Genomic DNA, 23,839 nt, shown 5'->3' with positions numbered 1-23,839 from the left:
AGCATTGCTGAGATGGCCCTCTAAGGACAGGAAGATTCCACATTTCCACTTAAGGGCCCTCAGAAAAATCATCCAAAATGGTCATTATTTAGAGGTGGAAGGGGATGAAGGATTTAGTACTTTTCTCTTGGGCTGACCTGTCAAACTGCAGGGAGACAGTGGTAGGGAAGGTTGCCAGGTTTAAAGTGTCCTTTGAAGAGAGATGGACAGCCAAGTAATGAAGAGCTTTAGGAACCAGTTTGAGGACAGATAATGCAAACTTCACTTAAAGAACAAGAAAAGGAAAGTACTCTAAAAAAATAGCTCTCTTCAGGAGAGAGAATAGAAATGGTGTTGAATAGTCACATGTTGATTTCAAGCTGAGAGCTTTGATCTCACATATAAAAGAGAATTTTAAACTCTTGAGATCATATGTCTTGGACAAGTGTTCTGCCCTTTTCAGCACCCTTCAGGTAATTAAGATTACTTTTATTAAACTCAAGTAAGTTAACTTTGAAACCATTTCTTAAAATAGTGAAGAAATTACAGACTTTCTCTGTTTTTTGCAAAAAGGAAAAGTGCAGATAGATAAATACTTTTAATAGGAAAGGGATGTAGTAAAACTGACAGCTTGTGAAACACAGCTCTCATAATATTTTTTTCCCATTGTCACACTCAGTTCCAGTGGATTCTCAGGATTTTTTTCCCCTCTGTGCACCCTGTGTCATGCAGTGCACTTGATCAATATGGGGCAGAGAAAGAATCAATCTCTCTGAAAAGGGGAGACCACATTACTACTTCTCCAAATGCATATGTGAATTTTACTTAGTTTTGAGTTCATTACTTACTGTGTATCCTCTCCTCTGTCCTTCTTGGTAAGGCTTGGAGACACCACCACCATCTGTGCCTATGTACACTGGGATATAGAAGCAAAGCAAAGACAGCAACTGCAGGGATGGTTTGTCCATCTTGCTTTCCAGAAAAAGAAATAGCCAAAGCTATGTTGCAAGGCTTTTATCCCTTCAGCAAGCAAAAAATAGAAGTGTAGAAAGGAAACTGAAGGGAGAGCAGGGTGTGTGGAGTGGCAGAGCTGTAAGCATTGCACATGTGGTAGCACAGGTGAGAGCTGTCTACCTCCTTTAATTGTGAGACAGGAACTACTTAGTTCAAAGCACTGAGATTAAACTTAGATCCACTGTGCACTGTAATTGTGTTTATATAATGCAGAATAGAGGATAACTAGTGGGGTTTCTACAAAGTTAATTCCAAGGGTTGCCATGGTTAGTAATAACACGTATACTGAAAGAGTCCTGGTATGGAAACACTCTAGCTGTTTTTAGCAACATCAGAGAAACTTGTTTTGAACCAATCTAATTAGTCTACTGCTGAAAACATACACTGAAGGAAAATAAACTTTACTTATATCAGTACAGCATTAACAATGAAAATCAGTATAGCAAAGCTGCTATATTCTGTGATTCTATGAAAACTGCCATTAGCAGTAATAGCATGCAAAGCACCTCCCATCTATACTTGTCTTTTTTTCCTTCAGCAGATCTTGTCAGGAAAAGAAGCTAAAGCTGTCTTTTTGTGGAGAAAACCTAATTTTGGTTTTCTTGTATCTGCATCATGATTAGAAAGACCAGTCTATTTTTTTCCCCCCCTTTTTGTTAATCCAAGAAAGTTAATGTATTTTGGCTTGTTCTCTCTTTCAGGTTGCCTCAGTTTAAAGAAGAGCCTAAAAGCTACATGGGAACAAACATGAAGAAGGTAAAGACTCAGCACTCTGTCTGTTCTGCTCTTGTCTTGGGCTTGCGCTCATCTCTGTGTTGATGGTTTTCACACTTGTGTCTCTGTTCCTGCAAGTCCCTAGTTCTCTGAAAGAGCGTGTTTAACCGCATAAATGGGCATAGCTTCCTTGGTTCTGTGGGATCGAGCCCACATGGTCCAGTAGTGAATCTTGTTGATGATACTGCTGCCTAAATGAGTCCATCTGGATTCTGGGAACAGCCACCAGCTGCTGTGGGCTGGAAAATCCCAGCAAGTTGCAGGAACTGGTGGTCACATCTTCTGATCATTTGCTGCCTTCTGCTGTCTCTCCAGCTTCTTTCTTTCTCTATTCACTACAGGTCTAATACTTAGCTCTCAGGATGTATTTGTCCAGTTCTCCCTATAAGAAAGGAAACTTTTTGAGGCTGGTAGAACAGCATGAAAGCATTATGAAATTGGGCTATTGTATTGGTAGCTTCTAGAAGGTGCAGCATTCTGTAGCGACAACCTTAGTTCACATTAGCTGCCAAATCAAAGTAGATTCTTCTTTTTCTCTCCTTCCTTAAATGCATAATTTTCTGAGCATGGAAGATGCAGGTTTATTCAATACCACCCTGTGCCTCTATACAGTGAGTTTTTTAGCAGCTGGATTCAGTATGGCTGATACCATATATGTGACCATATGTGATTACTAATGCAATAGTTTGTTAGGTGAAGGGAAGTGCCCTTGAGGAACTTCATACATACTTCCATTCTCCATATAAAGAATGTCAATAAAAATACAGGATTCTACTGTTGCAAGCAACAGGATGAGAAGTGCTAGAGAAAAAGTAACCACCTTTGAACTTGGGCTAAATACAGTTTATAACAGTATAACATCCACTCTGTTTTTATTTTTAATTACTTGAGAAAAGTGGCCACATTGGGTAAATGTACTTTCAGAGCCAGAATAGCAGTGTCTTGAGAGACTGAATGCTTACTTGTAGGAATCTGAACCTAGCTTGGTGCTTTACTTCTTGTGTAGTGACCTAGTGATGGCTTGTTTCCTTTGCTGTGGGAGATAAGTGGCAAGATTTGCAATGATGATAGGTAGGCCTAAGGAAAGCTAAGAGAGATCAGGCTAACATACTGCAGGTATCAGAATTTGTCAAGGTCTGTGTAGGGAAGGTGTACTGTGAAGGTGAATTTGAATTTAGCAGGGCTACCCTTATGAAGAGGTGGCTGCTCTCGGCTCGGTTAAATGGTGCTCTGTCTTGTGTCTTGATCTGTGCAATGACCTTGTATTGTCTCTTTGCTGTGCATGCCAGGAGTCTGCCCTGCAGCCTTGCACTCTGCCAGATTATTCTTCTCTTTGGGTTTATTTTGCTTTGTTTAAACCATGCATTTGCCTATCTTTCACAGATCTCTTCATGTCTCCTCAACAAACTGGAGCTAAGTAGTGGGGAACAGCCCAAAGCCCTGAGCCAATTAGAGAGGGTATTGCTCTTTAAGAACCTGAAGGTCTCTCTCTCCCTTCTCTCTTCTTACCTTACTCCTCTCTTCCTTCTCTTGTAAACACCACCTGAGAGATAGTTTTGTTGTGTGCAGCAAATCTCTCTCCACTCATTTGACGCAGCATGGCTTTGGGGGACAGTGCATGCAGTGTTGCTTTGCAGTGTTGTGGCTGCAGCTGGGATAGGCTTGGGAGGGACAGACCCTTGTTTTACTGCAGCATTCAGTGACTTGGTAAGTGCCACCTGAGACACCATCATGGCATCTTCTGAAGGAAGGGAGTGGGAGGCCATGGTTAAGATTTGAGCCCTCTGTGACAGTGAAAAAACTGAAGAAATATAAAAAATTTAGATTTATTTCTGAAGACTCAAGTGTTGTGTGTCCCAACTGTTATCTTGCTTATAGATGTTGCAGCATACCTGAGTAGTCCTTTGACTCAGCATACCTCAGGCATTTTTTACTCAAGCTGAATCTCTGAGCTTTGTTACTTGATACAAGACAGTGGAGTTCAATGCATTCTAAAGCTTTTTTGAAGGACACTGCTGTACGTTTTCAGTATCTTTGGCCATGTTTCTTCTGAAATTAAATACAGTTCCCAGCACTGTGTTTGCTAATGTGGGATGAGTGGGGCCAAACTCAATAATGAAATGTGTTAGTCCCTGCTAGTTCCCCTAGAAAATACTCCTAAAGAAATATAAGGAAAGACCTGCAGATTGTTGTTTCTAGACCAATCATAGAAGCCCTGAGAAAATAGCTCAGTTTCCCATGTTGGTTCATAAACATAATGCAGTTTTAGTTCTTGTCTGCCCTTAATGCTATTCGGAGAAAGAAGAGCTGAACAGAATATTTAGAGATGCATTTGCCATTCTGTTATCCTGTGTCAATGGTCAGGGTGGTTTTGAAAGACTGGCTGGAGACTCAGAGTTACGCAGAAGAAAAGTAGTTTCCCTTTGTAGTGGAAAGTGTTGTAGCTAAAAATTGGGTTCTTCGGTAGGAGTCAGGAAGAATCCAAATCTGAGTTTTCACGTGTTGTGGGGATGGATTATGTTCGTAGTTTCTTAAGATGCATAAATACATTTCGCCAGATAAGCTTTGTTAGTTGTTGCAGTGCAGGCAGATAGGTAAGTGGGATGACTGGAGTGCATTCTTGTCTCCAGGATTTGGATCGTGGACTGTGTTTTCTCTGCATGCTTTTTTGTCTTGAACGCTACTTGATGTGCTGACCAGTTCCATGCTGCATCTAGAATGAGCTCATGTTTTAGTATAATCACTTTAGTTACTAATTGTTGGCCCCTGCCCTTTTCTCTTGAGGCTTACAGTATCTTATGGAAAAACAAACGAGTGCAGGTAAGGTGGCTTGTAGAAAAATGAGATCTCACGGACCCTTTAAAAAGAGTTTTGTAGAGTTACGTTTTTGTTCACCTTCCTAGACCTTAGTTGGAGTTTTATTGTTAAAAACCCTCATCTATCAAAGGAAGCATTTGGAGTCCTGTATTTTTATTTTCTACAGTTTTGTGTACACACTTCTTTATGCAAAGGTAGTTCAGATAAATGTAATGGAATCTGTACCGAGTTCCAAAATCAGTAAGCAGTAGCTCCTAGTTCCCTCTCCACACAGATTTCCTAAAGAATGTTTTTTAAATACTAACTGTAGTTGTTTTTTTGCTGTGGAAGTACAACCTTAATCTAATATGAAGGACATTGATAATTAGAAAACTAATGCAACTATAATATCACTTAAGAATTGGAGAGGGAAAGATAGTTTTAGACTATGTTTAAAAATCAGGGTATTTTAATGATCTATTAAATGCTATTTTACCTGCAGCATTTAATCAAGAAGGCAACTGTAGATTTAAAATTTCAGCCTGTTAACGTGCAACCCAGCTTTCTAGTGAAATCAGGAAATGCCCTGATATTGAAGGTAAAGACAAGCATTAGAAATAGTTCATTTAGTGCGACATACTGTAGATCTTTTTTAACATTTTTATCAAATATAAAAGCAAGAAATAATCTGATTGTAAAGTTTTAATTCTGTACAGAATACAGAATTAAAGCTGTTGCTGTGCTGTCCTTTGATACATGTATTGTTTTAGAATTGCCAAACTCAGTTTGTTAAAACAACATATAGGCCCTTGACACTGGTGAAATATTTCTGTTACGCATTTTTGTTTGCTTCTGCATTTTGTTTAAGCTACATAACTGTTGTTGTAGTTTGTTGTCTCCTATGTATAGAGATGCTCTATTTTGCTGATTCAATTCCACATTCCTCCCCCCCTTTTATGAGCTAGTAACATTTTACCTGGCAAATCATGGCAAAAGGATATAGTAGCTAAGTCTGTTATTTTGAAATTAAGTGAAACAGACTTTCCTGGGTTTAACACATAATAGTTCCAAGCTTTCTTCCTACTTGAAATAGTTCAGTACAACGAACCATAAGTCTTCAGGTGTTATTTTGTAAGTTACTGAAAAGGGAGAAAAATAACTACAGCTGTTTCTAGTTGCTAGGTAAAGTAAAACTACCTGGTCTAATTAGAAGCTTAAACATTTAATGAATAAAACTATTGGTAATATGTAAGGTTCAGAAAGATTTTTAAATGGAAAGGGAAACTAATGGAGGTGAAACATTAGGAATTGACGAGAATGAAATATAACATGTATTTTATATGGCCCTGTGAAGCAGTGAATAGGAAAGGTGAGAGCTGAGAACTTCTACATGAAAGGATTGTGGTCTGTAAACATTTTTACAATAATTTTAAATCTATGAAATTTTTGTTTTAGCTGTGTGCTTGTCACAAATGTTTATCAGAAGCTTTGATTTAGAATGAGATTATTGCTGCAAAATTTGGAAGAAATAACAAGGAGCAAAGTAATTCTGGGTTTGTTTTTAATTAATGAGCTCAAGGAAACTGTAGCATAGCTAAAACTTGGGGATTAGTTGTCAAACAAATAGAATTTGTGATGCAAAGAAAAGTTACACAAATGGTTTACTGCACTGGGACATAACATTTTCACAAGCTTTGTTTAAAGTAGAAAAATTACAGACCATGTACAGTGACTTAGAATTCTAACTGGAAAATAGAAAGAGACAGAAAAACGGTAGTGAAACCTAGAAGATTTATTGGCATTTAAGAAGAGTAGTAGCTGGAAGGAGGCAAGCTGCAGAAAAAGACTGAAGGATGTAGCTGTCTTCTGGGGAATTTAAATCTGATGCTAGGGATAGAAGAAATAGGGAATATTGTAGCCTAAAGTATAACTTAACTGTGATACGTTTGCAAAGAAGAATACAAAGTGGAGGCTGGTACTGAAACTTGGTGAATGATTTCCACTACATGCAAGGTACCTGTTCAGTGGTTAAACTTCCACCTCAAATTGAAGAGGTCTTGATAGCATCAGAAAAGTTGCCTGAGGCTACCAAACATAAGGGTAAGTTTGATCTTGGAGTTAGAGGAACTTACTTTTGAAGGAAGCTGTTTTCAGATGTGCTGTTGCCATTGTCAATATGACTAAATATTGCGTTTAGGAAGTTCTGAAGAGTCTGTGCCTGGCTGCAATAACAGTGCACTGCAGCAAGTGATTTCCATTCCTCCTACTGTGGTTCTTGTTTGCCCAAAGATCTGTACAAGAACTAAAAGTAGGATCCTGGTCAAGAAGGATGTTAAGGGTTAGGTTACATCTAGATCTGAAGAGATGATGAAGGCAGGTGAGAGCCACTAGGGTGGTATTCACAATGTGTCATGCACCAGGAATGAGTGGAGTGTTAGAGAAACACTTTTAAATAGTAAAGTATACGTGGAGGAAAGTGAACATGGCATTGCTACAAAGGTAAAGAGTGAATTGAGGCAAGAGATAAGTGACAGAGCTGCAGACTGTGCAGCGTGGGACTGGGTACTCAGGCTTCATTCTCAGCCTTCTTGTGTAGATGCTGATATTTTAATTGAACATCAAACCTAGCTAGTACTTGCTTATGTACTTTAATTGATGTCCTTTAGAAGTCTAGAAATGTTGGCAAAAACAAAGAGATTTGACGTGTGCCTGCAGGTCTAAGAGAATTCTTTATCCTAATGCAAAACTAGGAGGTACTGATAGGAAAGAAAGTGCTGAGGTAGTTGAACTGTTAAGTATATGTTATAGTAGAGTAGCTGCAGAAAATTATCCCTTTATTCAGGCCTGGAGTGTTGGCTGATATGTGGGTAGTGGGAAGTCAGGGGCTGGTTTGCATGATTTTTGAGTTGCTGATTAATCTGTGTTTTATATTTAAGTGCTGTTGCCTGACTTTGAGAGTTTTGAAACAGCTTTTGTGTGTTGGCTTATGTAATCCATTGTAATCTATGTGGTTTTGCTATACTGATATTCTTAATGATTTATGGTTTTCAGTTGAAAATGAGAGCTGGAGGAATGAGTGAGTCATCTAAATGGAAAAAGCAGAAGAGATCACCAAGGCCTCCTCGCCATGTAACTAAGGTCTCTTCTGCAACAGAACAGCCAGCAACCAATGCTAGTGACATCACAGGTAAGTTGAAATCTGTTTCCAGAGACCAGACAGCAGCTGTTCTAGAGTTATTTTTGGAATCTGTCTTTACCTAATTTCTCTTAACATGTTGTTCTGCATTAGATTTTTTTAATATTCATTCTCAGTGACTATAGCAATAAAACATTTCAGCTTTTCAGATCCAGGAAAAAGAGTTTGAAGGACATGGACTACATATTAATGGAGAAAAGCATGGCCCTATGGCTAACTTGACAGCATTTTTCAGCCTTCAGCATGTCTTGCAGGGGTAGTTTGTACAAAAGGGAATAGGGATGTGGAGAGGTGACTGAAGTTATGGGCAGCTGGCGTGGTGCAGAGGAGTTGGAGGGTGCAGCAGCTGCATGGAAGAGATTGTAAAAAATAACTCCACAGAACCCTAAGAGCTGCAAATAAGTGGGTTTTTTTAAAAGGAAACTCGGATGTCTCACATATAGAAAAAGTAAAAATACTTCACTGCTCCTTTTCAGACCCGTGTGTATTCTATTGCAATTCAATTTGTTTAAGGAGAATTAAAGAAAGGCATCTTACCTTCCAATCAAGTTTAAAATTCCCATTTTGAAGGGATGACTAATCCTTGATGCAAGTCTTTGAAGTGGTTGTGCCATTGTCTCAAAGAGTAAACTATACCTTTTGGATCTGATTTCTTAACTATAGAAATCCTCTGCACCCTTTATCTAACTGTGAATTATCTTATTTGCTGAGTCTGTTAGATTCGAAACACTGTATTTTAATTTTGAGAACTACTAACGTCTCTCCCATTCATCTATTTGATTAATTAATAACTGGCAAAAGAGAACTTCATTTATTTACATTCTCTACATTAATGTGTAGCTATCTGAGCTAATTTATTATGTGAAGTAGTAATGAAAGTAATTCCTTGTTGCTGTATTCAATTCATGAGCTTGTGGTTGAGGGACAGAATAATACTGATCTTTTTGCTTCTCTTTCTCATCAGCAAGTGGAGTTAGTTTCATAGATGCTCCTTCTCCCAGCTCCTCTGGGAGCTCAGAAAATGTTTCATCTGCTGTCAGCCCTGCAACAGACAGTGGTTTGGAGTTGTTGTCACAGAATACCTCCAAGGAAGACTTGACAGACTTGGACCAAGTCACTTCTTTGGGACTTAATGCAGGAATGCCTTCAAATGAGGCCAAAATCACTGAAAATCAAAATCAGCCTGAACTCCAGGTACATTAATATAATTTATAAAGAGAAGTTACAGCTCCCAGCATCGTCAGTTGTGGATTTAGCACATTTAGTACCTTTCTATCTCTCTTTTTGGTTGTAGTGTTTATATTCTATTTCAAGGCTTAGGGTCAGAATCAAACATCCTTCACTGTGATTTGTAAATTCACTAACATTCATTATTTGCCTTCTCTTGGGTCAGAAATTTTAACTGTGCAGCCCAACAATGCACCTACATATCTACTTGTACTCCTGCCAATATCATCAACCTTAATTAAAGGAGAAACTGTTAGAGGGAAACACAGTAAAATGAGTTCTTCTGCAGATTTCCTCTAGTGAACAATTCTTCTTGAGTTTGTAGAAATTAAGCTGTTGGTGTTTTTTCATGTGCATTGCTGTTGCTGTGAAATGTAACTAACCTGAACTAAGGCCCTTGTTAGTAAGTTTTCTTCTGCGTTGTCTCCTCTTCACCTGCAACAGTAATCCTGTTGAGAAGATGGATTAGAGCTACAAGGAGCCTTTCAAAGCTGCAGATATTTTGAATGGTAAAAATGCCACGAAGGCATAGATAGAAACAGTCACTGAAATTATGTAGCATATAAAGGCAAAAAATGAGCAGGAAGAACTTATGGGTTTTAGGAGTATTGGCAAAATAAAGTCCTCAGTCTCATATCCTGGAGTTATGCAAAATAGATAAGAACTAGATGGAAGTGAAAGGGCAAAGAGGACTGCAGATGATTTAGAGGCACTCTTTTCACTTAAATTTTGTTTTCCTCTTTGTGTACCATAAGTGACTTGTATAGTTTTAATAGTTGTGAACGAACCATGAACAAATAAGCCTTTCTTTTAGCTTGTCTAGTGCTTGTTAACTCTTGTTTTGCTTCCTGCATTCTCAAATGACTGGTATGAATGAAGAATACAAGTCTGAGGGAGGAGAAGATCCAGTCAGCATCCATCGAGTCTATCCCTGAGGTCCTAGAGGAGTGTACATCTGTAGCAGAACATTCTGACTCTGCCTCAGTTCATGACATGGACTATGTAAATCCCCGAGGAGTACGTTTTACTCAGTCTTCCCAAAAAGAAGGTGAGAGGTGGGCAATGTTGCTGAAGTCCTTTCTCCTTTCCACTGTTCTGTTTCACTTTCTGCTAAGAGGGTTATTAGCTCCTGTTCCTCAGCTGGTCTGTAACCATTTCATTTGTAACACTTACTAGGTATCTGCAAAAAGCAAAATCAAAATTAAGAGTGCTAATCTCTTTCCTTTAGGAGCAGCTCTGGTCCCATATGGACTACCATGTATTAGAGAACTGTTCCGCTTTCTTATCTCACTCACCAACCCTCATGACCGCCACAACTCTGAGGTGATGATCCACATGGGGCTGCAGCTGCTGACTGTTGCCCTGGAGTCAGCACCCATCGCAAACTGCCAGTCCCTGTTGGGCCTTGTGAAGAAGGAGTTGTGCCGGCACCTGTTTCAAGTGAGTCTGCATTATGCTGCCATGGCACATGGCACTGGGGAATCAGATACTAATTTGCATCAAAGAGTCTATTAGAATTTAGTATTCACAGGTCTCATTCTTGAAGTAAACTCTCTTGCTGCATTGCAGTGTGAGTTTTGAATTGCACCAGTGAACCAGTGCTGTTGCAAAGCTGGAGAGGTCGTTGTGTGTTATTGTCTTCAGACCAGAGCCAAGAAAGATGAAGGTGATCCAAGTGAACTGTTACTGTGGGAAAACATTGCGTTTTGATATAATTGAGTTTTGAGGTAATTGTGGATGCAAGTTACCAGCTTATTACTAGGCAGAATCTTTGGAAAAAACCTTTGGCAAAAGAACAAAGTTGTATTAGGAAAAGTGCTACCACACGTGAAAGGGAATAAAGTGTATTTATCCTTACTAGCAAACAGGGAGGTCGGGGTTGACTGTTTTGTGAAATGCCGTTGCTATGAGAGGGTCAAGGTTGCTCTAAGTGATGCCTGCAGTGCCACAGTCCTGCTACTTACAGCAAATAGTTGCTAGCCTTTGTAATTCTTAAAGGCTTTTTTGTTTCTTGTTCAGCTACTGAGTGTTGAACGCCTCAATCTGTATGCGACCTCCCTCAGGGTGTGCTTTCTTCTCTTTGAGAGTATGAGAGAGCATCTGAAATTCCAGCTGGAGGTGAGTTTTTTGAGTATCACTGAGTGGCTATTAATAGTTCCTTGGACTTCACTTAAATGCATATAGCTAGGCAGTAAGATACAGTCTAAATATCAATTTACCTTTGTATAAGTGACTCAGTGGGTTCTGTTGGCCTTTTCTTGTTGGATAATAAAATGTCTGTGGTGTTCCGTACTGCCTGCCTTCATACTGTTTTTTTAAAATGGTACATCCAGGTGCACTGAATAGTAGAACTATTTAAAACCTTTCCACAGCCTCCTTCAGAATAAGCCCTCATTAAATATGGAGTGTCCTGTGAGAAGATGAAGCTTAAATCTGTTTCAGTAGTCCTCAAAGCTATTCACTGTCCAGCTTTCTTTTTTCTTTCCTTAAACTGAGCTGCCCTGTGTTTCTGCCAGATGTATGTCAAGAAGCTGATGGAAATAATCACTGTGGAAAATCCCAAGATGCCCTACGAGATGAAGGAGATGGCTTTGGAAGCCATTGTTCAGCTGTGGAGGATTCCCAGTTTTGTGACCGAGCTCTACATTAACTACGACTGTGACTATTACTGCGCCAACCTCTTCGAGGAGCTCACCAAGCTGCTCTCCAAGGTGCTGAAGGGCGGGCGGGCAGCGGGGGGCCGAGATCTCGGCTCCGGGGAGCAGGGTGAGCGCTGGGGCAGAACTTAATGGGAGTGTCGAAAGATTCGGGGTGAGTAATCTATCGAGATGAAGAAGGCCATTTAACATTTGGAAGCAGAAGAGAAAAGAATAGTCATGTTGCTTTTAGAATGTCAGAGCGGATAAACCATCGCTTGTATGTTAGAGAGCTTTGTGTGAAAAGTTTTGGGGGTTCTCTTGTATATCTTACGCTTCCCCAAGCTCTGCAGGAAACTTCCTTCCCTCATTATGGCGAGAGAGGCATGAAAGCTTACTAACACTTCTATTTTATTTTCCAGAATGCCTTCCCAGTTTCTGGACAGCTGTATACTGTCCATCTGCTATCTCTGGAAGCACTGCTGACAGTGATTGATAGCACTGAGGCACATTGCCAGGCCAAAGTGCTGAGTAACATACATCAACAAGAGAAGGAAATTGTCAAATCCAGCCCAGAAACCGTGAACAGCACCAAAGAAACAAGCAGTAGTGAGATCCCTTTCTTTGATATTTTGATATTAAGCTTAGTCTTGTGCTAGACTTGCAGATCTCATTTTAGTAGCTGACATAGTAAGCTACTTAAAAATATGTTTAGTCTTCTTGTTATGTGTTTTATAACTTCACACTGATGTTAATAGCCTTGGTATTTGTAACATTTACAGATATCAAAATGTGGTCCTCATGTGAAGCTCTACATAAAGGCTATGTCAAGACTGGCAGTTACAACATAAAGAGGTTATGCTGTGGAATTCATGTAGACAAAATACTGAGGAATCACTGTTACTGGGGGCAACTCCTTTGAATAAGCACATGTTCAGTTCAGAGTGATCAGTTCTTTATTTCTCTGTTGCTAGCTTTTTCCTTGGTTTCGTTGGTATATCTGTGGGATGTTTTTTGTTTTGTTGTTGTTTGTTGTTTTTTTTAACTTCCACAGATAATGATAGAGCACTCAGTGAGGGAAGATCTTCCAGTGCAGTCTCAGAGCCAGCTGGGGCATGTCCTCCCACCAGTGGGTGCCTTATGGCTGACCAGATGAAGGAGGGCTGCATGGAATTGGAAGGAGGAAGTGAGGGAGGTAATAGTCTCCATGGTACCCTGACACTCAGTATATATGCTGGGAATGGTGTTGACATTGCTGACTGATTCTGCCGTACTATAGACTACTGTAGCTATTGTGTGTTCAAAGTTAGAAAAAGCTATATGGTGAATATTTGTTTATTATACATGTGTGATATATGCCTAGCAGCTCTTGGATTTCTTCTGGAGGTGGTTAGATCTGGTGGGTTACTTTTGGGCAAAAGTGTGTGAAATTCATACCAGTGCTTTGTATTTTTAAGGTAGTCAAGGGCTCCCCAGGGGATCAGTAATGAGGGTAGTCAGAATTGCCAGAAGATTAAATCTTGTGATTTTGTGAAATTGTCTAGGACAAGAAGCCACTATGTAATTATGCTGAAGAAAACGTGGGTGGGAGGAGTGTACTAATTGAATAGTAGGATGTGACTGCCATTTCCAGGGTACCACATTGCAGCAAGACTCCATGACTGAAAGTTATGGTGGGACAAGATAGTGGGCTGAGTGCTACTCTGGGGATAGGTTTGACTCTAATGATGTTTTGTCCTTCTAGCTGAGAAGAGTATCCCCAGGAAGCCTACTCGATTTTCTTGTATTCTTCCAAGCCCTCAGGAACTTATGCAGATTAAGAACAAAAAGAAGGTATGATTTAGAATATACTAAAAATGGATTTTCCCGTGTTTTTTGTTTACCCATCCCGTGTAGGCTTTTCATGATTGGTCATATCTCTGAAATTTTGAATTCTAGTCTCTGCTTATAAGAATTAAGTAGTCAGTCTCAGAAAATCCTGCTACTCTGCAGAGACAGCAAGGGATTATTATCTGTTCTGGATTAGTTGTGCTAAAGCTTGCAAGAAGCACTGCGGAAATTTTGTGGTACAAAATTTGTGAGTTAGATCAATCTGATTTCTCACTGGGAATGTTGCTGGATCTAGTTTGCATTATATGGAGATAACCAGGTACTTTCATTAAAAAGGTCAAATTCCCTACTCAAAGTTGTAAATGGGGAGTGTACCAAGAGGCCAGTAGTAAAAATCACCAGTTTAGCCTGCTATGCTGATTTGTTTGTTGCCACATTTGCTTTATCATAAGGATAACTGAAAATATTGTGTTGATTGTGGCAAAGCTGGTCTTTGTCTAGATGTCTATTTCTTTGAACCTCATTCATCCGAGTTATAATCTAAACCTTGTACAGCTTCTCCATTCCCTGAGTGGTTCCAGTCTAGTTCTAGTGTTTACACAGGTGCTTCATGCAGATGGCTTTATATTATCTGCTGTCTTGTGTCAGACATCAAGTACTGGCCTGGTTTTTCATCTCCAGAGACAGTGGATTAATATGATATAAAATTTCCCTGTGGGTTGTATGAGACTGTTTTGGGGTTGTTTGTTTTTTTTTGGGGGGGGGGCTTGTTTTGTGTTGGTTTTCTTTTCATTCACAGATACTCTTTGTACAAATTTCGTCCTCTTTGCAAAACATACACAAGGTAGTTTGGTTATTTAGGAAGTGGGAGATTACTAACTTTTAGTATGAAAATGACACATATTCCGGATGAAACATGACTGGCCATTGTAATTGTGTGGGTAAGGAGCCAGATGATTTAGTGGAAAAAGAAATTAATGCCTTTGAATGACTTATTGGTAGTAAAGAGGATTTTTAATTTGTACTTGACTAAAAGATTTCTGACTTGTGTCCAGCTTAGGTGTTTTTATTTTACATTTTACATACATATAAGGAAGTGGTGGTCATATTTGTTTAAGCTTACTTAAACAAAAATAATGAAGAAAGTATAGTGGATCCATTCTGGTAGTCTCTGGGTCTGAATGTAGTTTGAGGCATTGGTTTCTCTTTAGGAAGTCTGCTGTAGTACTTGGGAACTTTATTCTTTACTTAAAACACAGTGCTGCAGTGGGATAATGCTAACTGGCTTCCTGAGGCACAGGGACAGAGAGGGGAAGCAGTTGTCAGCACAGTCTTCAAAGGAACCACCAAGTTTGTGCATTAGCTAATTTCTAAGAAATGAATATTGATTTAGTTACTGTTTCTTTTGTAATCCTTTGCTTTGCATTAAATCTGTCTTTCATGGCAGCTTTGCTGATGGCCTTTTTGTGAAAGTCCATTGTTGAGAGGGAGCTTGCATAGTGCTTCAGCTGTTTTAACTAGAAACCTCTGATGATACTCCAGCTTTATTGTGCTGGAAAACAAGGTTAGAAAAAATCAAGAGCATTGCCAGTGGCTGAGAGTTTATGAAGGGAAGTTCCAGGTGGCCCTAGAAAAAGGGCAGTGCTTTACACTGCAGCAGACAGCAGAAAGCTGTTAATAAAACTCAGTCAGTATGCCCGAGGAAAATCCTTTCCTGACCCTAAATCTGCCAATTATTTCATTCTGAGCATGTAAACAGGGCACACAAAACATTCAGCTTAAGTAATGTTGATGCTGACATGACACCAGTATGTTCTTCTTCCTTTAACCTCTGAAGTATTAAAGATTACCACAGCTGGAAGGAGAAGAAACCTAATTAAAAACGTAAAACAAATAATGCATAAAGTGGAAAGTTTTATTTGATGCTTCCAAAGGCAATGACCAGAAGCTCAGAAGAAGCTAAGACTGGCATTGTTATAAATGCACTCCAAACTGCCAGCAGTCTGGTCTCCTTTCAGGACATCTTAAGTATAACCAGTCTGTAGAATACCCTAGGACTTGGGTTGCAGAATTTACAGCTGAACAGAAGTGCTGTTAGTGTCGTGGAGTCCCTTCAGGCCTGTTATGCTGGGGCAGCACATGGTTATTTTTTTTATGCCCTCACTGGGTCCTTGTGCACTCCATGCCTTTCCAGGGTCTGTGTTTCACTGCAATTTGAGGATGTTGACGCAGGCAGGGGAAGCAGAAAACAGAGAGCTGGAGACTTCTGAGGTACTGAGAAACCCAGGGGAGCTAGTAATCATGGTGGTCACGAATTTAGTTCACTAGGTCATTGCTAGCAGTTTGATCGTGATAGGAGCTAACAGGGAACTGACATTTATTCTGATGCCTTAGTAAAGTTCATACAATTGTTTGTGCTTTTGGTTTTTCAGAACACCACCAAGAACATGCAGTTAACCCTTTCTTAGATAACTAGAATGGTACTGTCTAGTTTCCTAAAGTAAGAATCAAGCAGGCCAGAGTAGTTGACTTCCCTTCAAAACCAAAAATCCACCTGCTTTTCACAGCCTGCAGAGAGCCTTGTCATGCTGGAATGCCAGATATTCCTGGGACCATGTCTCAGTAGCAGAATGTTTTCTGATTCTTAGTTTAAGCTTTTGCAGCACTTCTTCCTTGCACTTGCTGAATAAGTGCCAAGGATTCTTGCTGCATGTCTCCTGTCAGTGAGGTAGAGTCTGTTCTGAAGGGAACAGAAGAGGGCATGGAGCAGTGCTGCTTTTGTAACTGGGTAGAGTTGATCTTGCCACATGTCTGGAGTTCTTCAAGAACCTTCCTTTGCTCTGTTGGCATACTAGAGCAGGTGAAGCATTTGGGGTAGCAGAGCTAATTGCTGAGTGAAATGTCAAAGCTTTTCAAAGACAGCAGCTCATGCTGGCTGTATCCAGTAGTGTTTGTTAGTGAATCCTTGTGATGAATGCAGGTTTTTCTGGCCTTATTAGGCTTCTCACTGGATTACACAGTACAGTAAACTTGATCATGCTGAGGTTGATCTATTTTTACCTTGCTTTTGGTTTAAACGCCAAGAACAATTTAAATAAGAAATGCACTTCAAGCTTGTAATGATCAGAATATCTCCCTCAGCTCCTGATAACTGGCACAGAGCAGTTCAACCAAAAGCCAAAAAAAGGGATACAGTTTCTGCAGGAGAAGAACCTTCTTGCTACCCCCATTGACAACAATGAGGTGGCCAGGTGGCTACGGGAAAATCCTCGCCTGGACAAAAAGATGATTGGGGAATTTGTGAGTGACCGTAAGAACATAGACTTGCTGGAAAGCTTTGTTGGGTGAGTATCTTTCTGTATCTTTTTAATCAAAAAGGGGTGAAAGATAAGAGTTCAGTGATAAAAAAAAAAAAAAGCAGTAGAACAGTAGTTCCTGGAGGCATTGGATTTGTATCGCTTGATTCTCTGTGTACCCCCATGCTTTAATTCTGTGGATCTCTTGCCTGTGGTAACATCTTAGGGAGATATAACAGTAGATAGACATAATAGTATGATACTTGAGTTCCTTTCAGTAGGGCCAGTCTCTGTGAAGACTGGAGAGATGATTACATATATAATGACCTGTAGGACTGTTGCCTGTCTTGTATTGTTTTTTTGCTTATTCGTGGTGTATTTCTTCTCACCCTCCCCTCTTTACTGTCTGTTCTCTGTGAAATCTGGTATTTTTATGGTAAAACAAACAAGACTGTAGTCAGTAAGTTTATCCTACCTTTCCCATCCTGTTTCAGTTTCTCATTGCATTCTGTTTTTCTTGCAGGACTTTCAACTTCCAAGGTTTGAGGCTGGATGAAGCTTTACGACTTTATCTAGAGGCCTTCAGGTTGCCAGGAGAAGCACCTGTAATACAGAGACTGTTGGAGGCCTTCACAGAACATTGGAGAGTATGTACTTCATGGACAGAAAGCTCAAAACTATGTTCTTTCTTGTGCATCTGCTTGCTGTGATGGACATGTCAGATCAGACTGCCTGTATAAGCTTACTGTGTCCTGCAGGCAGCAGCTGTTGTTTTAGAGGAGATGGCAATGGCACATAGATTTCTGGGTTGCTTTTTGGAAGTTTGAGCCAAAGCCTGGGGTTTTTGTTTGTCCCAGAGATGATTCAGTACTGTGAGTAAGAAAATGGCTGTCTTTGGTCACTGGTATTGCAGTTCCTGTAGGACTAATTTGTATGTGCATTTGCCTTTCAGAAATCAAATGGGTCCCCATTTGCTAATAGTGATGCCTGCTTTGCCCTGGCCTACGCGGTTATTATGCTGAACACTGACCAGCACAACCATAATGTCCGCAAGCAGAACGTCCCAATGACTCTGGAGGTGGGTTTTACTATTGTAGGCACCTCTCTTCTCTGGTTTTGATAGCAATGTAGTACCTGCTTTTATCTCAGTGGCATTCTCTTATTTTTTTTCCCTGGCATTCATCACTCATGTACACAATAAGCTGGTGTGCAGCAGTGAATACCATTGGAGAGGGGGGCTGTGGGCAAGGGGCAGTCTGAAGAAGTATGAGATTAGCAGACAACTTGCCAAACTCATCAAGAGGCTTGTGTGTGTTTGAGCAAACTGTATCCTAAGGCATAGTAGGAATGAGAAGATTGTTCAACTGCTCTGGGCTTCTAGGGAGTCCAAGTCCTGTGAGTGTCAGTGCAGTGGTACAGAGCTGTTGTTCTGATGTCCAGCCTTAGCTAAGCCCACGTTATGTTGTGTCTCTGTTCTTTTCTTGTGAGCAGAGACAGAGGTTGCTGCACTCCACTGCCACTAAGAATAACATTTAGTCTTTGAACTTTGAGGCCACTTGTTGAAGAGTGCAGGAAAATCTTCTGTTCCCATGGAAAACAAGTGGAGAACCGATCCTCACCAAGCAGTTAAAGCTGGAGATACTAGTAATCAACACTGGTGTAACTTTTTTCAGGAGTTTCGGAAGAACCTGAAAGGTGTGAACGGAGGCAAAGACTTTGAACAGGACATACTGGAAGACATGTACCATGCCATCAAGTAAGAATCAGCCTGTCATCTCCTTGTATGCAGAGAGCAAACTAGAGTTGTTTGGTCTGAGTACTGAGAGAGACTCGCTAATCATGTACCTGTTTACCTCAGACCAACCTTCAGCTCCATGTGGAGCTGTGGTTAACGAGGCTGTCACAGTGATTGCACTGGATTTATATATTTGGATTCTTGCTATGGTATTTTAATCCACAGAGCTGAAGCTAAAATGTAAAAATACATTACTTCTATCAAAGTGCGAAAGAATGGCTGAGCAAGACCAGCACATGTGAAGTGCTGTATCTAAGAAGGCTGTGTTCTCCAAACCAGGCCTTTAGACTTATTTAGAACTTTCTATGTAGTGCTAGAGATAGTATCTTATTCCCAGGACAGCACTGGTGCCCTGACATAATATGTTCAGGTCTCAGTTTCTTATGGTCTGCTTTTGAGCTCTTTATACAAGTCCACTGTGTCCAGCAATCTCTTCTGCCACCCCTAAAGCTCCTGACAGACTGACCAGTGTTTGAGGAGAATTCCTGATTGCTGAGGCTATTTTGTGCACTGACTAGCTCTGGGCACAGAACTCAGAAATCTATCCTATCAGTAAATCCAGGCCCAGCCAATTTGAAGCTGAGAGGATTACATTTCTGAGGAGACAGGATGCGACTCAAACTCAGCTGGTTTCAATCTGCAGTGGCTCAGGCTGGAAGCAGGGCAGCTTGATTAGGCTGACCCTCCCTTTTGAGCCTTCTCCAGGGAGGTGGAGATGCTGCCTGTACTGAATATAAATTCTTCAGGAGGTAGCTGTAGCTTTCAAATAGAACTCTGGTTTTGAGAGGCATCTCTCCCCTGAGGGTGCTTTTGCTGTTATTGAGTAGTACCCTGAGGACATCCTCATATCTTTCTTTCAGTTATCTACTGCTTCTGTCTATTCCCCTTTATCCTCCCTTCACCAGATACTTCAGCTTTTTCAGTATGTTCTATGGCTAAAACAATTGCTGTATTATTTCCGTATTGCTCCATCTCACATTGCCCCAGTGTTAGAGTTGAGATTGAGGACCTGTTTGTTTTCTTTATATAATTAGGAGATAAAAACATTAGACTCTAATCTGTACATAATACTGCACGATCTTTTCAGGATCTCAGCATTTCACTTTTGACCACAGTTTCCTGAGACTTTCCAAGTAAACCCATTCATTTGCTTTTGTTAATATTAGTCAAATATGGGTTCTTAGAAAAATAGGCTATTGATTGCAAAAGTATTTTCTATATAACCTCAGAAATTATTGTCAAAATATGCAGGCACCTGAAACTGAGAAGAGCTTATTTCTTATGCATAAATCAGGAGGGGTTTTTTTATAAAGACCTGTACTTTTCAGATTGGTTAAAATCTGCTAGTCTTAGTAGATTTAAGACTCTTGTTCAATTAGTTGTTCATCTGCAGACGATTATCTCTTGTGCAGTGTTACCCATGTCTAGGGAGTATTGGAACTTGATATGTTTTAACCTGGGTTTGCTAGTACTGCTTGGCATTAATCACAGTTGTTTTCTTATTGTATGGTTTTAATCCAGTTAGAGTAAGGAGCTGTGGTGTCCTGGTTATGGATCACACATCATACATTTGGTTTCTTGTTTTATCTTAAATTTTCTACTACTTGCCTTTCTGATACTTGATTTTGGCATATATTAATATTTGCATTATTCTTATTAAAGATACTTATGCTTACTGTTGTCTAAAGTATAACAGTTTTATTTTTTTTTTTCTGGGAGTAATGAGATATGCAGAGCACTCTAATGGGCTGAGAGCTGGGCTGCAGGAGGGAAGCTATCCCAGTGTGCTGTCCAAAATTTCCCATTATATAACTGCAGTATGTCTTGCATTTTGCAATTGTAGTGTTAGGTAGCTGCTGCTTCAGTACTGTCCTTACACAATTGCTGCTGGGTGCTGCTGAGAGCCTCCAGATTTTATATCCAGGTTATCAAAGAGGGGCATGGGAAGCAGGCAGGCCTAGGAAGATAGAATGTTTCAGGAGCTGGCAAAATCACTCCAGAGTAGCTATCACTTAGCTTTGAGACTATATAATGAAAGGCACTGTGTAAATGTTAGGCTTGGCTCAGAATGAAAAATTCAACCTTTCCGCCTTCCTTCCTTGTAGAAATGATGAGATAGTGATGCCAGAAGAACAGACGGGCCTGGTGAAGGAGAACTATATCTGGAATGTCTTGCTACATCGTGGTGTCAGTGATGAGGGAATATTTCTCCATGTGCCTCCTGGAAGCTATGACCATGATCTCTTCACCATGACATGGGGGCCAACCATTGCAGCACTTTCTTACGTTTTCGACAAGAGCCTAGAAGAAACCATCATCCAGAAGGCTATCTCTGGTTTCAGGTAACTCTTGCATACATGAGGAGGAAGAGGAGTTAAAGTGTGGCTGTTGTCTCCTGTTTACCTGCTGGAGAAATCACAGTGAATGTCAAGTGTTACTTTTCCTAGAAATTGGAGAGCATTTTATTCTGACCTACAGTTCTCTAGTTTAGTTCTGTCATTTGTATTGATTCACCCCATCTTGGCCTCTCTTGGTTGCTGCTCACTGTTTGGCTTGAGTGCTGTGTTGCAATAAATCAAAATGCCAAGGATATGTATTGTTAACTCCAACCTGGTTACATTTAAAAGACCTGTTGACGTAGCTGTGCTGCTTAGAAGTAAGGGGAGAAAGTCACTCTTTACTTGTATGGTGATGCTTGCAAAATCCCCGTATATAAACAAAACCTCTTTGTGTGTATGAGGTCGTAGTTGTGGCTGAACTGAGTGATTTTTCTTTTCTTTTTTTTTTTCTTTCCCAGATGACCAGTATTCAGAGCACTTGCTATCTGTGAGAAACTATGTTGGAACAGTCTTTGGTCATGCTTAGATCCAGACCAAATGGTGCCTTAAGCACAGCTTTAGAGCTCCGTTAATAAAGCTCTGTTAATATACTGCTGTAGTCATGATCTCTTGGAAACTAGACCTTCAACACTACTGTCAATCTCAGCAACTCTCCTATGTCAAGACGAGAGATTAGAGTATTGGCTCAGGTGCAAGTGGTCTGTCTGTTTAGACTCACTTCTTGAAAGTGATCCTTGCATTAGCACAGGCAAATATCAGGATCTATAGATGAGTATTGAGATTATTTGAGATAACAGTAAACTTCTGTACACCAACATTCATTATGAGTGGATGGAGAGGAACATCTAAAATGTCAACAGAAAAGCTCTCTGATTTGCTGTCCTGTATACAGACTTGTCTGTGTTGACTTACTACATTATTTTCTGTTTTCGTCTTTCCCCAGAAAATGTGCAATGATTTCTGCTCACTATGGCCTTAGTGATGTATTTGACAATCTCATAATTTCTCTCTGCAAGTTTACAGCTCTCAGCAGTGAGGTAAGTTTGCAAGGAGTGGAAGGCAGCATGGCTTTTAATATATCAGAGCTCTCTTCCTCTGTTAAGCAGTAATATTTGCTTATTTTAGTTATCACAGTGTCTGTAGATATTGTGCCCAAAGTTTTGTGGAGGAGATGATGGAAAGAGTGTAATGGAGTAGGACTTCCACAGGACAGGTTCAAATACACAAATTTCCCTCTGCTCACTCACAAGTGGCAGTTTGTGCAGAGCAGAGTGCCATGATGTACAAGTTTTTATTCCAGCTACTTGATCCAAGGAGACATAGATCTCCCTGTGATCAAGACAGTGATCATCAATGATCCCAAGCAAGTTTATGCCTTTCAGCTATGGAATATTTAGCTATAGGGCTTATCTGGTGCCAAGAGAGACTGTTTTGTGAGCTGTTCTTCCAATGTGTAGCATAAAGGGTTAGAAACCTAGCATAAAGGCTTAGAAGAACAGATGCTTTGAGTTGTCAGTTGGTGTGTCAAGTCTGGTAATAAGATCAGCTATTAGCCCTGCTTTTGGCAAGCCTTAAAGACTTTTTTCATGGATTGTACTGTGAGAATAAATTCAAGGTACAGTGAGTGGTGTGAGCTTTTTATGCCCAGATATGTGTGTTTACAGTATCAGCCTGTTTTTCCCCAATTTGTTTGATAGACCATTCTTTGTGCTAAGGGGAAGATGACAGCAATGGCTTTGAAGGATCAGAACTTGCAAAGAATCTCACAGCATTGCTTGGAGAACCAGTGTGAGACCCACAGTGAGGAGAGTAGAACTGCCACATATACCAGAAAGGGAAACAAGAACATTCAGGTCTGAAAGCTTGGGAGTAAAAGGGCTGAGATAGGTGATTTTTTTTAAATCCTGTGAAGGGATAGCAGAAAGGGTGCAGTCCTGTACATTAATCCAGTTAATGGGTTTAGGCTGCAGGGAAATTAATTTGGTCTGGGTGTTTTGTATCACTTGCCTTCGGGCATTGGTAGCAGTGAAAAAGTACCAGGTTGGCTATTAAAAGGCAAAGAAATCCCAAGCATTAAGGTTACTTTAGATTCTTCCTCCACAGCTTACAATAGTAAATATTAAATACTTGATCCTCTCCAGACATACTAGACCTTGAGACTACCAATAGATAACACAGAGGAATGTCTGCCATGAAACAACTGTTTGACACAGATTTACATTGTAGAAGTAACTAGACTAAGCCCTCAGAGGTACCAGCTGTTGCCAGCTGCATCCCATCTAGTTGTGAGACTGGAATCTGGAGCAGTCCAAGGTCTGTGTAAATTAATCAAGCATGTCTTTTTATGATGACTTAGAACCAGGGACTTCTGGATTTGAAGAAGTCTGTGAGTTTTTATCTTTGGCCAGATTCCAAGTATACCAATTATTTTCTGCTGTCCTAAATTCTTGTAAGGCTTGGAGACAGTAGGGGAGTATGACAACTGAACAAATATTTGAGAGACAGTCTGGTGGAAGGGGAGGAGGGGCTGTCTTTAGGGGGTAAGGAGACAAAGCAACTGTTAAAAAGCAAAGGAAGAATATAAAAATGTCACTTAGCTGATAGTTATTTCCCAGGTCAGATCATCCTGGTGATCAGGCATCCCCTTCAGGCATTGCAATTGCTGTGCATGGCCACTTTGTTTGAAAGAGGAATGGAAAAGAACATGAAGGGGGATAAAGTGATTTTAGAAGAGCAAGTGCCACACTTCTTGATCCATAATTGAGACTCATACTCCATGTATAAGTATTAGCAAAACCCCTGTGTGTTTTAATTTGGTGGTTGTGGCTTATTGCCACAGTGTAAAACCAGGCATATTGCTGTTTGCACTCTGAGACTTCAGTGATGTATGTATTCACGTGGCTTCCCCAGAGAAACAACAGAAAAAAACCAATCAGTTGTCACATTTCTGCTAGAGT

General features: G+C 40.2%; 1 protein-coding gene across 5 annotated transcripts in view; it reads left to right on the top strand.

Annotated features, from left to right (window-relative positions):
- The window catches only part of GBF1 (golgi brefeldin A resistant guanine nucleotide exchange factor 1), a 106,405-nt gene that overhangs the window by 69,280 nt on the left and 13,286 nt on the right, over nucleotides 1–23,839 (top strand). For 2 of the 5 annotated variants that reach the window (XM_051617560.1, XM_051617558.1), the window contains exons 8-25: nucleotides 1,695–1,749; nucleotides 3,151–3,225; nucleotides 4,552–4,587; nucleotides 7,615–7,750; nucleotides 8,724–8,953; nucleotides 9,866–10,034; nucleotides 10,215–10,426; nucleotides 11,006–11,104; nucleotides 11,503–11,697; nucleotides 12,045–12,231; nucleotides 12,677–12,817; nucleotides 13,367–13,455; nucleotides 16,594–16,796; nucleotides 17,272–17,395; nucleotides 17,701–17,826; nucleotides 18,422–18,504; nucleotides 20,649–20,885; nucleotides 21,826–21,919. In XM_051617560.1, coding sequence (XP_051473520.1) covers nucleotides 1,695–1,749; nucleotides 3,151–3,225; nucleotides 4,552–4,587; nucleotides 7,615–7,750; nucleotides 8,724–8,953; nucleotides 9,866–10,034; nucleotides 10,215–10,426; nucleotides 11,006–11,104; nucleotides 11,503–11,697; nucleotides 12,045–12,231; nucleotides 12,677–12,817; nucleotides 13,367–13,455; nucleotides 16,594–16,796; nucleotides 17,272–17,395; nucleotides 17,701–17,826; nucleotides 18,422–18,504; nucleotides 20,649–20,885; nucleotides 21,826–21,919 — 2,491 coding nt within the window. Of the gene's footprint in view, nucleotides 1–1,694; nucleotides 1,750–3,150; nucleotides 3,250–4,551; nucleotides 4,588–7,614; nucleotides 7,751–8,723; nucleotides 8,954–9,865; nucleotides 10,035–10,214; nucleotides 10,427–11,005; nucleotides 11,105–11,502; nucleotides 11,698–12,044; nucleotides 12,232–12,676; nucleotides 12,818–13,366; nucleotides 13,456–16,593; nucleotides 16,797–17,271; nucleotides 17,396–17,700; nucleotides 17,827–18,421; nucleotides 18,505–20,648; nucleotides 20,886–21,825; nucleotides 21,920–23,839 lie in introns of all 5 variants that reach the window. The other 3 variants (XM_051617561.1, XM_051617559.1, XM_051617562.1) reach the window with 3 other exon arrangements.

Source organism: Apus apus, chromosome 4 (genome assembly GCF_020740795.1).
Source record: "Apus apus isolate bApuApu2 chromosome 4, bApuApu2.pri.cur, whole genome shotgun sequence".
Classification (NCBI taxonomy): Eukaryota; Metazoa; Chordata; class Aves; order Apodiformes; family Apodidae; genus Apus; species Apus apus.
Note: the sequence above shows the minus strand (reverse complement) of the source record. Positions and strands in the feature narration are given on the sequence as shown.